Here is a 14,575-nt window from a genome sequence, read left to right on the forward strand (position 1 = left end):
TTTTCATACAAATTCTAATTTAGCTAGAGGTTTCCAGATTAAAAGCCATAACCTTTCTTCTCTGAGTTCCAAACCTATGATTTCTGACTACATAATGGAAAACACTTCCACTTTGGTATTCCACATCATCTCAAAAAGCACAAATATCCAAAACTACCTTAAATCTTTCCCAAACCCTGTTTTTGCTCTTATATTCATTCCCTTTGTCTGTAAAATGACCCACTGTCCTTACGAATGCTTAAGCCAGAAACCTCCCTGTCTCTTCTCACCTCCCCATCTGCTTTATTTAATTGGTCCGTAAGTCTTGTTTTCCACTTCCTACCATCTACCCAATCTATCCCTCTTCTTCACTCTTACTGCAAAGCCTACCTGGTTTCCCTGCACTGACTGCTCTCTCATTAAATTAATCCTGACTGTTGCCACCTCAATTGTTTTATCTATATTACAACCTGATTTCACTCCACTAATCCAAAGATTTGTTGAGTCCCTATTATATATCATACAAATTCTCCAGTGGGGCACTGAAAGGTGCTTTACGATTTCCTTCCATTTCTATAGAAAAAAATGTACTTCAATGAAAAACTATGTACTGCCAGACTGATCCTATGGGAGCTATTTTAAAAATCTATAAAGTATAAATAATTGAGAGAAGCAATTCTGTCTTGTCTGGTATAGATTCAATGGACTTCCTCCTCACTCTATAGAAAAAGACAGTTTTGCCTCCGCTAACCATTTATTTCAACATTCCAATACTCCATAACAACTTGTGCATTTTAAAACTTTTGATGTCTGGTCACTGAATGAGTTTAATAAAATCCTTAAAACATGTTATATCTGTGTGAGTCATAGTTTTGTTTTTTTAAATCATCTTTTAACACTCCCTAAACACCACTATCTATAAGCAAGCACAGTAACTTACAAGGATACTCTTTTATCCTCTTATACACAAATTATTCTACCTGTAAAAACTACCCTTTTGTTTTTAGCCTGGGAGACTTGATACAGCTTAAATTCCTTCTCATCCTAGGTCCTCTCCTACTTCTTCATAATTATGTTACTACACTGTCTGTGTGGAGTTATATCATTTGTTCCTTTCTCTCGGGTTCTTTTGAAAGCAAGAACTGGCTTGTGTCCCAAACACCTAAACAGGCACTGGATATGTGTGCTGAATGACAAGATATGCACGCTCAAAATAAAATGAAAGACTGAGACCAATATAATAAAATAGTCTGAATTTCTCACTTATAACACTTCATTTAGAATTATAGTAGTAGTGGCAACACTGTAAGAAGCTTCTTTACCATACCAACACAAATATATCTGGGGCTAAACTGATAAACCCCAGTAATCTAAATACTTACATAGTATGTTAACCTTATTTTTCTTTAAAGCATTCTAATATGCATCTGAAATTATTACCCAGAAATATTCTTTTATTCGTAATAATATATTTCTAGGTTTTAAGCTATAAGTAGAAAATAGATACTATCCATTCATGAAAATCTGTATTAGCATGGAAAGAAGTAAATATTAATGAAAAATGAGTAATATATTCTGTATTACCTTCATTTTTATACTAAAAAGTACAATATAAAACAATGTTAATTTCTAAAACAAGTTCGGCTCTCCTGTGTACTACTAGGTGTTCAGCACTATCCCTGACCCCTTCCATTAGATGCCAGTAGCATCCAGTTAATTGTGAAAACCACAAATGGATCCAAACATTGTCAAATGTCTCTGGGAGGCCTCAGTTGAGAAACGCATGTCCAGACAAATACAATAAGTATAATTCAGTTTGAGTAAGCTCAGAAAGTAACAGGAGTATCTAATCTACACAGAAATTAGAGGAAAGACTTCTTAGAAATGAAGTCTAAGGAAAGAACTAAATAATAAGAAGTTAGTCGAAGGACAAAATATTAGTCAGGACAAAGTACTCTAAGCATAGTAAAAGGCTAGAGGACAGATAATATGGCTCCTTTTCTTTTTTTCTTAGGGAGCTGCAACATTCCAAGTCACAATTTCTCCAAATTCAAAAAGTAAAAATAGGTACATATAGAGTGAGAACAAAGTCTCTATGCATAAAGTGAGAAGTTATCTGTATGCATCTCTCCATTCTCCACATACATTTAAATTTTTCCTCCACATTTTTCTGGACACAATCTTTGTTAATGGTGAAAGTGGTTCTTAGTAGCTATTTTTAAATCTCAGCTGTTGATGAGCTACATAATGACTTTGTACCCATCCTATACAAGACATAATAATTTGCCTCACTAGAAAAGAACATAAAAACTGAGAAATGATAAGCAGTTATTCATGATATAGAATAGAGGTGAGGAGAGAGGCTAAAAAGCCAGGCAGGAATTTGTGTTTTTTATCACGGCAACTGACAAGTTGTGAAAAGCTTTACCGCACCCAATCCTTTTGCAGACTAAATTGCTCTTTTCCCCACTGTACTTCATATATCTCTACCACACGATTTATCTCAGACTGTCTTATATTAAAATAACCTGAAAAGCCTTTACTAAATGAGCTAAGAATAGAAGATAATTCACATTACTTTCTACCCAGAATGTGCTGTGCTCAATAGTTTTCTTGACTGAAGCTAGATACAGATTAGACAATGTAACTTCAAGACTTCTAATTTTACAAGTCTATAGGTTATAAAAATTACCTTGGTTTTCCAGTTAAAATGCTTATCAGTATAAGAATCCCAAATAAGATGATTTTCCCCTTACACTAACACTTTTAAAAATAAAATAATATAGTATAATTAGTATTTTTAAAACATTATGGCACATTGGTTTAGAGTGTTTTAGTTACTAAAATCCTTGTTAGATAATTGGTCTTCATTAATAGCAAAAAAGCATTACACACATTACGAGGTCCTTTGATAAAAGATTTATAGTAACAACGTGCTTTAACTTAGCAAAGTAAATTACTCTAAAATTAATTAGATGTCAAAATTAAAGATCTGGAAATACATTAGTCAAAAGGGATAGAGAGACATTATATCACTTTTAGACAACACATCTCTCCCAAGTTATATATGCAATTTACAGTTAGACTTATTGAAACAAGTTTTGGATCTCTGAAGTTGCAAGAAGTTCTGGAAAACAATGTAGAAGCTGTTGAGGTTTTGTTATGTTATTCTATACTTTTTGGATACTTGATTTCCTTTTATACAATACTGTACTTATGGTACATGAACTAAGTCAGACACAAAAGGACAAATATTATATGATTCCAATTGTATGAGTTAACTAGAATATTCAAATTCCTATAGACAGAACATAGAAGAATGGTTACCACTGGCTGGGGAGAGCAGGAAATGGAAAGTTTCAGTTTGGGAAGATGAAAGGTTCTGGAGATGGATAGTGGTGACAGTTGTATGATAATGTGAATGCACTTAATGGCACTGAATTTTGCACTTAAAAATAGTTAAAATGGTAAATTTTATGTTAGGTCTATTTCGTCACAATAAAAAAAGTTTAAAAAGGCATTAAAATATAACTGTTAAAATCAAAAGATTTGGGGCTTTAATAAATAAACATTCTATCCTAATTACCGGTCAGAATAACTTAAGGTATAATATATGCACATTCATATATTTAGAAATTTTTTGGTATATATTTTTGAATAGGTATACATGCAAATGATCAAAATGTTTCAAACTAAACCAAAGTGTATCCAATGAAAACCATTCTCCTGCCCACTTGTGACCCCAGTTAATCTCTTGAGAACTAACCACTACTAGTTTTCTTTCATGTGTACCTATTTACATAAATCTTTTTCAACATTATTGAGGTATAATTTACAAATAATGCAATGCAAATATTACGCTTATAGTTCATTATTTTGAAAAATAATGTAACTACCACCACAGTCAACGTATACAACATTTCTATTTCCGTAACGAGTTCCCTGTGACCCTAAACATGCCCAACAACCATGGAACTGCTCTCTCTAAATATAGTCTTTCCTACTTTTATACAAAAAGAAATCATACAATTTGTAATCTTTTATATCTGATTTCCTTCAGCATAATTTTTCCAAGATTTATGTATTATGTTGAGTATATCAGTACTTCATTTGTTTCTATTACTGAAAAGTATTTCATTGTATGACTATATCATAGTTCGTCCAGTTACATAAATTCCTTTTTTGAACCAAAATATCAACATGTAATATACGCTGATTTGTTTTGTATTTTTTTAAGGTGAACTTTTTTCATTTTTTCATTTGTGACAATCTTAAACTTACAGTAAAGGATGCAAGCATAGCCAGTACTGAGTCACCCTCAAATACATTGAGAATGTTGTCGCTTCAGACATACTCATATACTCATAACATTACAATCAGAATTAGGGACTGATTACTATCATCTAATTCTCAGATCTCATTCAAGTTCTACAAACTATTCCAATAATATTCTTTACATCCACATTGGAACCATAGTTGCATTTAATTTCATTGTTTCTTAATGATCTTTAATCTGGAGCAGTATTTTAGCCTTTCCTTGGCTTCCATGACCTTGATAACTCTGAAGACTAACATGCCAGTAATTTTGTGAGTTTGTCTTATTTCTTCATGATTAGATTCAGAATATTAATTTTTGGACTATGATAAAAGTGATGTTATATTCCTCTCATTGTACCCTATCAGCAAAGTGGTAATTTAACTTACTACTGGTAATGTTAACTTTGATCACTTGATTAAGTTAGTGTCTGACAGGGTTCTTCACTGTAGTCACTCATTTTCCCTTTGTAGTTAATAAATATTTGGGCGGGGGGGGGGGGCCAGGGGAGAGAAAACCTAAACATGCTCATCATCATCATCACCAAATTCCATTAATGCATTTACTTACATCAGTATGGAATGATTTCTTCTATTCAATAGGTTATAATCTATTAAATTATTTGCTTTAATGCCCCAGTTGTCCCCAACTTGGCCTGTGTGAATATCACTTCCAGCTGTTTTCTGTGTACAATTTACATGTCCCCATCATTCTTTGAACATTTACTAACTTTTGACATGATAAGCTATTCCAGGCTCATCTTATATCTTTCCCTGCCTTTCTCCTGGAATCACCAATTTCTCCAAGATGTGCTACTACTTCCTTTTATTTTTGTATTCTTTCCAGCCTTACTGAAGTATGATTCACAATAAAATTATAAGATATGTAAAGTGTACAATCTGATTTGATGTATGTATAAATTGTGACGGGATTCCCCTTACTGAGATAATTTATATATACATCACCTGACATATTGTACTCCACTCCCCTGCTTTGGTTTAAGTAGAACATTTAAGTTCTACTCTCATAGCAAAAATTTCAATTACACAATAGTGTTCTCAAATATAGTTACCATGTCATATATTATTACATCTGCAGATCTTATTCCTCCTATAATTTTTATCAAACTCTCCCTATTTCTCCCCAGTCCTGGGCAACAATTTTTGTTTTTTATTTCACATGTAAGTGATAATATACAATATTCATCATTCTCTGTCTGGCTTACTTTTCTCAGCATCATGCCCTCTAGGTTCATCCATGTTGTCATAAGTGACAGAATTTCCTTTTTTAAGGCTGAATAATATCCTATTGTATATATGTGATATTTTCTTTATCCAGTCATCCATCAAATGGGACCCCAAAGAAAGCAGAGGCAGCTACACTTAAATCGGACATTAAAACAGAGAATGTAATAAGAGGCAAGTTCATTATAAAATGATTAAAGGAGTCGATTCATCAAGAGCATATAACAATTGTAAATATTTATGTACCCAACATAGGAGCACATAAAGCAGATACTAATAAATCTGAAGGGGGATACAGAGCACAATAATAGGAAGGGACTTCAACACTCCACTTTCAATGATGGATAAATCACCCGGAGTGAAAACTAACAAGGAAACAATGAATTAAATTATACGTTAGACCAGATGGACCTAAAAATATGTACAGAACATTCCATTCAATAGCAGAAGAATGTACATTCTTTTCAAGTGGACAGATCATTATGATAGCACACAAAAGAAGTCTTAACAAATTTTTAGAAAACAAAATCATAACAACTATCTTCTCTGACCATCATGCTATAAAATTAGAAATCAACAAGAGAAAAACAGAAAATCTCTAAGTATGTGGAAACAGCACACCTCTGAATAACCATTAGGTCAAAAACTAAATCGAAAGAGAAATCAAAAAATATCTCAAAACAAATGAGAATGGAAACACAACATACCAAACCTTATAGGATGCTTCAAAAGTACTTCTGAGAGGGAAGTTTATAGCAATAAAAGCTTGTATTAAGAAATTAGAGAGATCTCTCAAATAACCTAAATTTATACCTCAAGAACTACACAAAAGAAACAAATTAAGCCCAAAGTTAGCAGAAGAAAGAAAATAATAAAGATCAGAGGGGAAATAAATGAAATAGAGACCAGAAAAACAACAAAAGATCAGTGAAAGAGCTGGCTTATCAAAAAGATAAAAAATTGACAAACCTTTAACTGTGCTGTCTTTTGATTGGAGAATTTAGTTCAGTTACATTTAAAATAATTATTGATAGATATGGAATTATCATTGTCACTTTATTGTTTTCTGGTTGTTTTATAATTTTTACAATTCCTTTGTTCTTTTCTTCTCTTGCCCTTTATTATTTGATGATTTTCTCTAGTACTATACTTTGCTTCCTTTCTCTTTATTTTTGTATATCTATTACAGGATTTTGCTTTGTGGTTACCATGAGGTTTTGCATAAACTACATTCATAATAGTCTATTTTAAGCGGATAATAACTTCAAACACATACAAAAGCTACCTCCATTTTGTTTCTGATGTCATAATTTGCACCTTTTTATGTTGTGTATCCATTATTGTAATTAGCTTTTTAAAATATGTTTGTCTTTTTACCTTCATACAAGAGTTATAAGTTCTTTACCTACCATCATTACGTTAGAGTATTCTGAATTAAACTAGTGGCCCTCAGTATCCAAAAGGTTTTGCATCCATGGATTCAACTATGGATCAAAAACAGTATTTTCAATCTGAGGCTGGGAATCCACACATGTGGACGGCCAACTGTATGCATTGCTCTACACTTTCTTACATAAGGCACTTGAGTGTCCACAGAGGTCCTAGAACCAATCCCCTGCTGATACCGTATACATATACCTTTCGTAGTTTGATACTTTCCTGTTTTCAGCTTAGCCCAACTTGATAGTTGCCTCTAAAACTTTTGGACTGTCCATGCCTCCACCTCTATTCTTAGTGGCTCCTAGTAGTTAAGGGTGTGCCAAGACCCATTAATGTCCCAACGTCAGCACCTAGATGCAGGCCAATTAGAGGCTAGACTCTCAGGTAGAAGCTGGAGAAGTATAAAGTTAAGGCCCTCCCAGGGAGAAACTAGGAGATGGGCAATTTTACTTAAATCCTCTGTGCTAGGCTTAGGTGTGTATCTATAGAATAAGGGTGCTCCAACACCTGTTAACCGGCTGTTTGATACAGTCCTGTGGGTCTCCTAAATACAAGCCCTGCTGGCTATTAGAGCCAGGTGATCTGGAAGATTGTCCCTTGGGCGACAGCTGCAAAAGCTTGTGTGTAAGCTGTGTGTACAAGCTCCTTCCTGGGAGATACTGGCAACTGGGTTTTATTATTGCAACAAACTGGAGGAGAGAAAGGTGCCCACTGGCTTTCCTAGTCTCTGAGGAAGATCTCAGCCAGCTCCTAGTACCAAGTTAGAAGCTTGGCCCTCAGGCAGTAGCTTTCAAAACATACAGATAAACCTCTTTCAGGAACAGACTGGGAGAGGGACACTTTTGCCTGCTCCCTTTGCACTCATCTCTGCATAGCCATGGCATGTGCTCAAGAGCCCAATAAGAATTGCTTCGTTGTTTATTATAGTCTTATGGGTCTTGTGGACATAAACTCTGCTGATTTTCAGAGCTAGGAATTCTGGGAGCCCGTCTCTCTAGGAGTCTTAAAAGTTGGGGCACTAGCTGTGGGGTGCAAATTCTCACTCCCTAGGTAGAAGCTGGGAGTTGGGGGTTCTCTTCTGGTTGTATGGCACCGTGTCAGGTGTGGGGGTTTATGGCAAGAGTATGCCTCAGCCTTTCCTAGCTATTTTGATGTGGTATGTTCTCATTTATCTAACATGTAGGAGTTGATCAGCTAGTTTCTGGATCTCTTTTGGAAGGAAATACTCCATGTGCAGCTATATATTCACTGTGTCCATGGAAGGAAGAGAGCTGAGGGGCCTCCTATGTCACCATATTGGTTGAGTCTCATCCCCAGTTACTTTTAGTGAACAATGGCCTAATGTGTCTAATTTCCCTCTGCCTTTCTTTTAAGGACATTTAGGATGGTATTTAGGGCCCAACCAGATAGTCCAAGATTATCTCATCAAAAGATCCATCTGTACTTAATCAAATTTGCACAGAATTTTTTCCAAATAAAGTATTATTTATTAGGTTTAAGATGACCAAAAATGGGTTAGTTTTTGAATTCTTAAATCTGTTCCATGGATCTATGCCTATCTCTATGTCAGTCCCATACTGTCTTGATTAATGTAGCTTTGTAGTAAGTTTTGAGATTGGGAAGAATGACTCCGTTAACTTTCTTCTATGCTCCATTGATTTCTAGTTTTCATTAGTGTTGTTGAGAAGTCTAATGACATTCTGTCTTGATTCTGTGTACATAATTTGTTTTTGTCTTTTAAATCTCTTAGGATTTTGTGTTTTGCCCCACTAATCAGAAATTTCACGATGATGTGCTTTGGTTGTACTGGGCAGCTCTTTATTGGTTCTTTCACTCTAAATATTTCCATTATTCAATTCCAGGAGATTTTCATAAATCTATTGCTTCTACTTTCTGGTCTCTATTTCTGGAATAACTTTGATTAGCTTATCCTTCATTTACTTTATTTATCTTTATTGGACAGTGGACCTTCTGGGCTGATCCTATAATATTCTGATCTTTTTTCGCACTTATTTTCCATCTTTTCATTCTTTACTTTACTTTCTGTAAGATTTCCTCAACTTTCTGTTCTATGTGTTGTTTGTTTTTAATACTTCTGCTCTTATATTTTGCATCTCAAAGAATATATTTTTTCTTTTTGTACAACATCTTATATTTTGTTTTATATGTGCGCTGATTTTTCTCATTTTTTTTTAAGGTATGTGGTTTGCTTGCCTGGTTTGTTCCTTCTTTGAGGCTAAAGATTTCAACCCTTGACTATACAGTAGTAAGATTTTAACCTAGAGGATTAAAAAAAAAAACCCTAAGAGCTCTGTGAAAACAAAGGCTTTTCCACTAAGTCCTACTGATTATAAACCTTTTGATGAGAAGCTAAAATGAATGCTCAGTGATTTCAAACTTTAGTCATTCTGTCACCAGCTGGAGTTATAATAACATTAAGAAGGCAAAATGAGTAATTTGAGATGAAAACTAATCCACATTATTGTTTTGACATCATTCTTCTTAGAACAGACATTGGGAAGGCATTATTTTTTTAAATTACAGAACTGTTTAGCTTTATGCTTAAAGGATAATTACAAAGTTAAATTAAGCCAGCTAAAGATATTAAACAGAAAAGTAAACATAGAGTACCCCTTAAATTTAAAACTTTACTTGCTTATTCATAAGATTACCTTGAAAAAAAATTTATTCAAGTCGACTTTATGCAAACCATCTTCCTGAAGCTTACTTATGAGCAAACCATAAAACCAGAGAAATAGTGGAAAATATATACACAGACAATATATATATTTTTTTTTTTTAGCAATGACTAGTCTGAAAGACAGAGAAGCCACGAACCACATGGACAAACTAACTAACGATCCTACAGTAATTATTATCCTTAGTTATAGACCAGAACAGCCCACAGTATTCAGGATACAGCAAAAAGGAGAATTAGATCCAGTCATATGGAAGACTCTTGTTTTACATTATTAATATCTTCCTGACACATAACCCAACAAATTACTTCGAAATAAGTTATTACAGAATGGTTTTCATAAAAGTATCCTTGCACTAGTATTTTAAGTTATTGAAGAGCTGTAGACACGTTATACCTCTTTGTAAACATGTACTAGATAGTGTACTATGCATTAACAACCTTTTTTTCATGGTCGATGGTTACAGAATGCCACCTTAGTCAGTCATCTCATATACACATTCATTCCCCTTCCTGGGGAAAATGAAAAAATGTTAATGAATTAATAAATTCAGTATAATTAGTAGATACATAAAGATTATGATAACATTAATTTCTTAAACCAAATGACCTTTGCACTGTTCTACTATCTACCATCTGAGTAAGAAAAAAATTCATGGGAAGGGGAACATAACTGCTGTCCCTAAAAGGACGGGGGTGGAGTGGAAAAGGAAAGCAGTGTGAATCAGTAAAAACTGGCCTTTCTGGTCACAATACCAACAACTGGGAAAAACTAATTATAAAAGTATAAATATCTCATTTTAATGAGTTTTATGCATAATCAAAATTGTTACACATTATCTAAAATGCTAACTCAGTTGCAACTTTTACAACAAAAGCACACTATTCCTTTTAAGGCATATTTCATAAATAAAATCTACTGAATATCAACAATGTGCCAAGCACTACACAGATATACAAATAAAACAGTCTCTAGCCGAAAAGTATCAATTCTCATGAAAAGACAAATAGGTAAACTACAATATGATGTACTAAAAAATGTTGTAACAAGTGTGTATGAGTACAGTAAGGCCAAAGAGGGAATACGTAGGCCTGCATTGAGTCAGGGAAGACTCTAATGGAGGTAATGATCTCTCAAAAAAGTAAAGGGGAGAGGTGATTTAAAAAGAATGTACTGCTGACATTACGGCATGATCACAAGGCAAGGTAAATATTCAGGGACCAAACAGTAAGACACAAGAGAGGGCCATGTTCTGTAGTATTGTTTTGTTCTACAAAAAAAATTTAAAATAAGGGGGCATAAATACTCTATATAAGTCTATGGGGCAAAACATTCCAAGGTCCAGATTGACTGAATTAAATGAAATTTTAGAACTAGACCCTATACACTCTAGATGGGAAAGAATGAAAAAACATAGGAGTAAAACAGACAATTACCTCCTTTTGTAGTATCATTCTGGGCCTGGATGCCATGATGCAATGAATTATGAATGGCAGAAAGAAGATCTGCTGCTTGAACCATCAATTTTTGAGCTTCTGCAACTGCACTGGTCTAGCAAATAAATCACCAAAAACATTCTTACATATTCTTTCACTGAAAGATATACATTAAATAGGAAAATCCTATAAACAATAAAGAAATTAAATGCTTATTGTAATGACACTGGTTTTCACAAACTATTCACTTAATATAGGATGACCAGATCCTGTTAGGATAAAAATTATTTTTTCACCCATATCTATTATTTTGTAGGAGCCATTAAAAACCAATGGGAAACATTTCCAGTTTGTTCTGTTAATCTTTTGTATATAAAAAAAGAGAGATGCAGTCAACTGAAAAATTTCAACATTTGTCATTCATCAAGGCGAAATTAAAAAAAAAAAAAGAGGAAAAAAATAGTATTACAGAAGTTAGATCAATGATGAAGACTGGATCTTTACTTACCACTTATTAACTATTCACGAATTAATCCATAATAGAGTTAATGCAAATATACACAAAGGAAAAAAATATTCACCATCAAGGGCTTGCTCTTGAGTCTATACAAATCTAACAATTAAAGAAAGAAAATATCCTAAGAGTTTCATTTTTACTTTTTCTTTTTCAATTCTCAAAATATGACTACCCATAAGCAATTTCGCCTTCTTTTATTTTATCCACTAATAAAAAATAAAAAATATTATTTTTATATCAACAACACACCTGCATATATTATGGAGAATATAAAATTCATGCGACTTTGAGAAAATCATCAGGGCTACGCTGATGTAAAGACATCAAATGTTGAGTGCTATATAGGTGTGATCAGGCACATTTCAATGGAAAAGTTTCAGAACTACTTCAATAAAGCATTCCATGCCCAAAAAAACCCCACTAAAATAGATTATAGTAAATACTCTTACCTCTTTCTTAGTAAAGGCTATAAGCACTGTCAGTAACACTCGAGTAAATTTCACTCTGCTGAATACAGCTAAACACTGTTGGTGCTAAAAAATAAAAAAGAACTGGAAGTTAAAAGATGTAAAGTCTGTCAAAGGAATTTCATTTTCAAGGTATTTGAGTCCTAAATCTCAATATTAATAACTTACTACATTACAAACACTTTCACTTATCGTCTTTTAAATGCCTGCGAATGAGCTATAGAAAACATAACAAGGCCTATTCTACTAAAATAGAAATAAAGTAAAGCTTCTCTATCACCAGGACTGACTTTTCTCCTAATAAAAACATTACACTATTATCTCAAAACTAATTTAATTATCATTTTTAAAAAGGACTGTTAAAAAAGTACTTTAAACAGAGTCAGAAAATTTTGGATCTCAACACTGAGCAACTTTTGATACTGTTCAAGTTCTTGAGTTTTGCCAGGCTCTGATGTATCATCTGTAAAAAGCCATTTTCTTCCTACCTCACAGGGATACTGGAGATTCAGCTTTGAAATCATGTATTTGAAAGAGGTGTATTATCATTCTATCAAAATAAACACAAGGGAAATGAAATCCCTTGGAATGTCCAATTTTTAAAGAAATACCTTAAAAAGGGCTTCCATAAATTATAACGCAGTTCATAAAACTACAACATTAAGAGGTAGACTTCTCTGATATTATCTACCAGAAAATAAGTTCAATTACTTCTAGTTCAACTTCTGGATCTCTTTCTTCTCCTTGTCGACTTCGAGTACTCTAAAATTTTAAAAAAGGCGAATTAAAACAAACACAATCCTGTAGAAACGTTAGAGTATAACTATACAAGGTGAAGCACTAAATTTATTGAATGAATATGTTTAAGAGCTATTTTTAAGAAAAACATTTGTAAAGGGAAAAAAAGCTGTATTTAATATTTATTTTCCTATTAATATGTAAAGTTCATTTTTATATAAAGATCACAGAAAAGAATAAGGTTTTAAAAACAGCAAAAGCAAAACAGTGAAATAACAAATAATAGCACACAGAACATGGTTATTTTTTAAAAATAATCTATTAATTGAAATTCTTGATGCTTTTAAAACTAACCTTGTTAGAAACAAATAGTAACTTTTACAACATCATGTCATAAAAATAAAGTCACGTAGTAAATACTAATCTGTTTTGCAGTACAATGCAAAACATCTTGTTAATACATGAGTACTAGATCGAGTACTAGATCGTTGACTATGGTAAAGTTCCAGGGCAGTAGCACAGGAAGATTTGATGGAAGTTTTAGCCCTGGAGCTGCCACTTACTAGTGGCATGTCCTTAAGTAAGACTCACACAGGTTGCTAAAGTCCTTTAAGCTGTCTTTTCCTAATGTAAAAGTGGGGCATTATGTGCACTGTATTGCTGAATCCATGAATAATGGTAAATATCAAATAAGACAATAATGTAAAAGTGCTCTTACAATCATGCTGTGCTATATGTTTAAAAAAAACAGTGGACATATTAACTTTCTCCCTTGTGTAATCTCCATGAGAACCAAATCGTCAGGGTCATCTGGCTCAAGGATGTCATTCATAGAAGGCTTTCACGGATTTGGGATACCACTATTAACTGAGCTTTTCCACTGTGCTGTAGACATGATACTAGTTATTAAAGACACCAGGTGAAGAAGATAGTCCTTACCTTTGTGTAGCTTGACACTTTACATATTATGCTACTCTTAAAATAGCATACAAAAATTCTAAAACATTGGCGAAAAATTAAGTGTAAATTTTGAATACTGAAAGTGACATTAACTTATCAAAAACTCCTCTAACAGTCTTCAAAGTCATTACTAAAAAGGCACAGCATATATAAAGTTGATGGAACTACCAACATTAGCTATTTGTAATTAGCTAAAGTTAACCTGACACATAGAAAACAAAAACCCTATACCAAAGAAAAGGGGAAATATATACCTTTACTCTTCTTTGCATGTCATCTTCCACATCTTTTAGCATGCCTAGAAAGAGAGACAATGAGGTTAAAAGGAAACAAATCCAAACATTAAACTTGTGAGTTATCTTTATAAATGATTTACCTGTAACTCGAAGATCAGTCACACTGTTTGCCATTTTAAATCCATAAGTCATTGACTGAAAATCTTCCTATACAGAAAAGGAATAATTAGGCCCTTAAGTAGTAGCAAAACTTTTCATAATATTTCTCTTACAAAATCATTATTTGCTAATGAGAAAACAGTAATGGAAGGTCATCCTGCTTGTCTAAATACTACTATCAAAACATTCATGTTTTCCTTGTCAGTATACCCTTAAAACACTGTATTCTAAATTCAACTGCTTGTTCTGAGGCGACTTAAATATACTTGCATTTAATATGTTCACTTGAAAAATAAGGCTAATGCTTATGATATTACCACATGGTAATAATTCCCACTTACGGATGGATTCCCACTCCTCAAAATCATTTAAAACCTTGTTGAGA

The 14,575-nt window shown here is 33.3% G+C and overlaps 1 protein-coding gene across 6 annotated transcripts in view; it reads right to left on the minus strand.

The window, feature by feature from the left end:
* NAA35 (N-alpha-acetyltransferase 35, NatC auxiliary subunit) overlaps nucleotides 1–14,575 on the minus strand; it is a 60,675-nt gene that overhangs the window by 25,868 nt on the left and 20,232 nt on the right. For 5 of the 6 annotated variants that reach the window (XM_016130325.2, XM_016130326.2, XM_016130327.2 and 2 more), the window contains exons 7-11: nucleotides 14,172–14,238; nucleotides 14,050–14,093; nucleotides 12,809–12,859; nucleotides 12,080–12,163; nucleotides 11,114–11,228 (exon numbers count right to left, since the gene is read on the minus strand). In XM_016130325.2, coding sequence (XP_015985811.1) covers nucleotides 11,114–11,228; nucleotides 12,080–12,163; nucleotides 12,809–12,859; nucleotides 14,050–14,093; nucleotides 14,172–14,238 — 361 coding nt within the window. The remainder of the gene's footprint in view (nucleotides 1–11,113; nucleotides 11,229–12,079; nucleotides 12,164–12,808; nucleotides 12,860–14,049; nucleotides 14,094–14,171; nucleotides 14,239–14,575) is intronic. The other variant, XM_016130330.2, reaches the window with a different exon arrangement.

Source organism: Rousettus aegyptiacus, unplaced genomic scaffold, assembly GCF_014176215.1.
Source record: "Rousettus aegyptiacus isolate mRouAeg1 unplaced genomic scaffold, mRouAeg1.p scaffold_m13_p_3, whole genome shotgun sequence".
Lineage (NCBI taxonomy): Eukaryota > Metazoa > Chordata > Mammalia > Chiroptera > Pteropodidae > Rousettus > Rousettus aegyptiacus.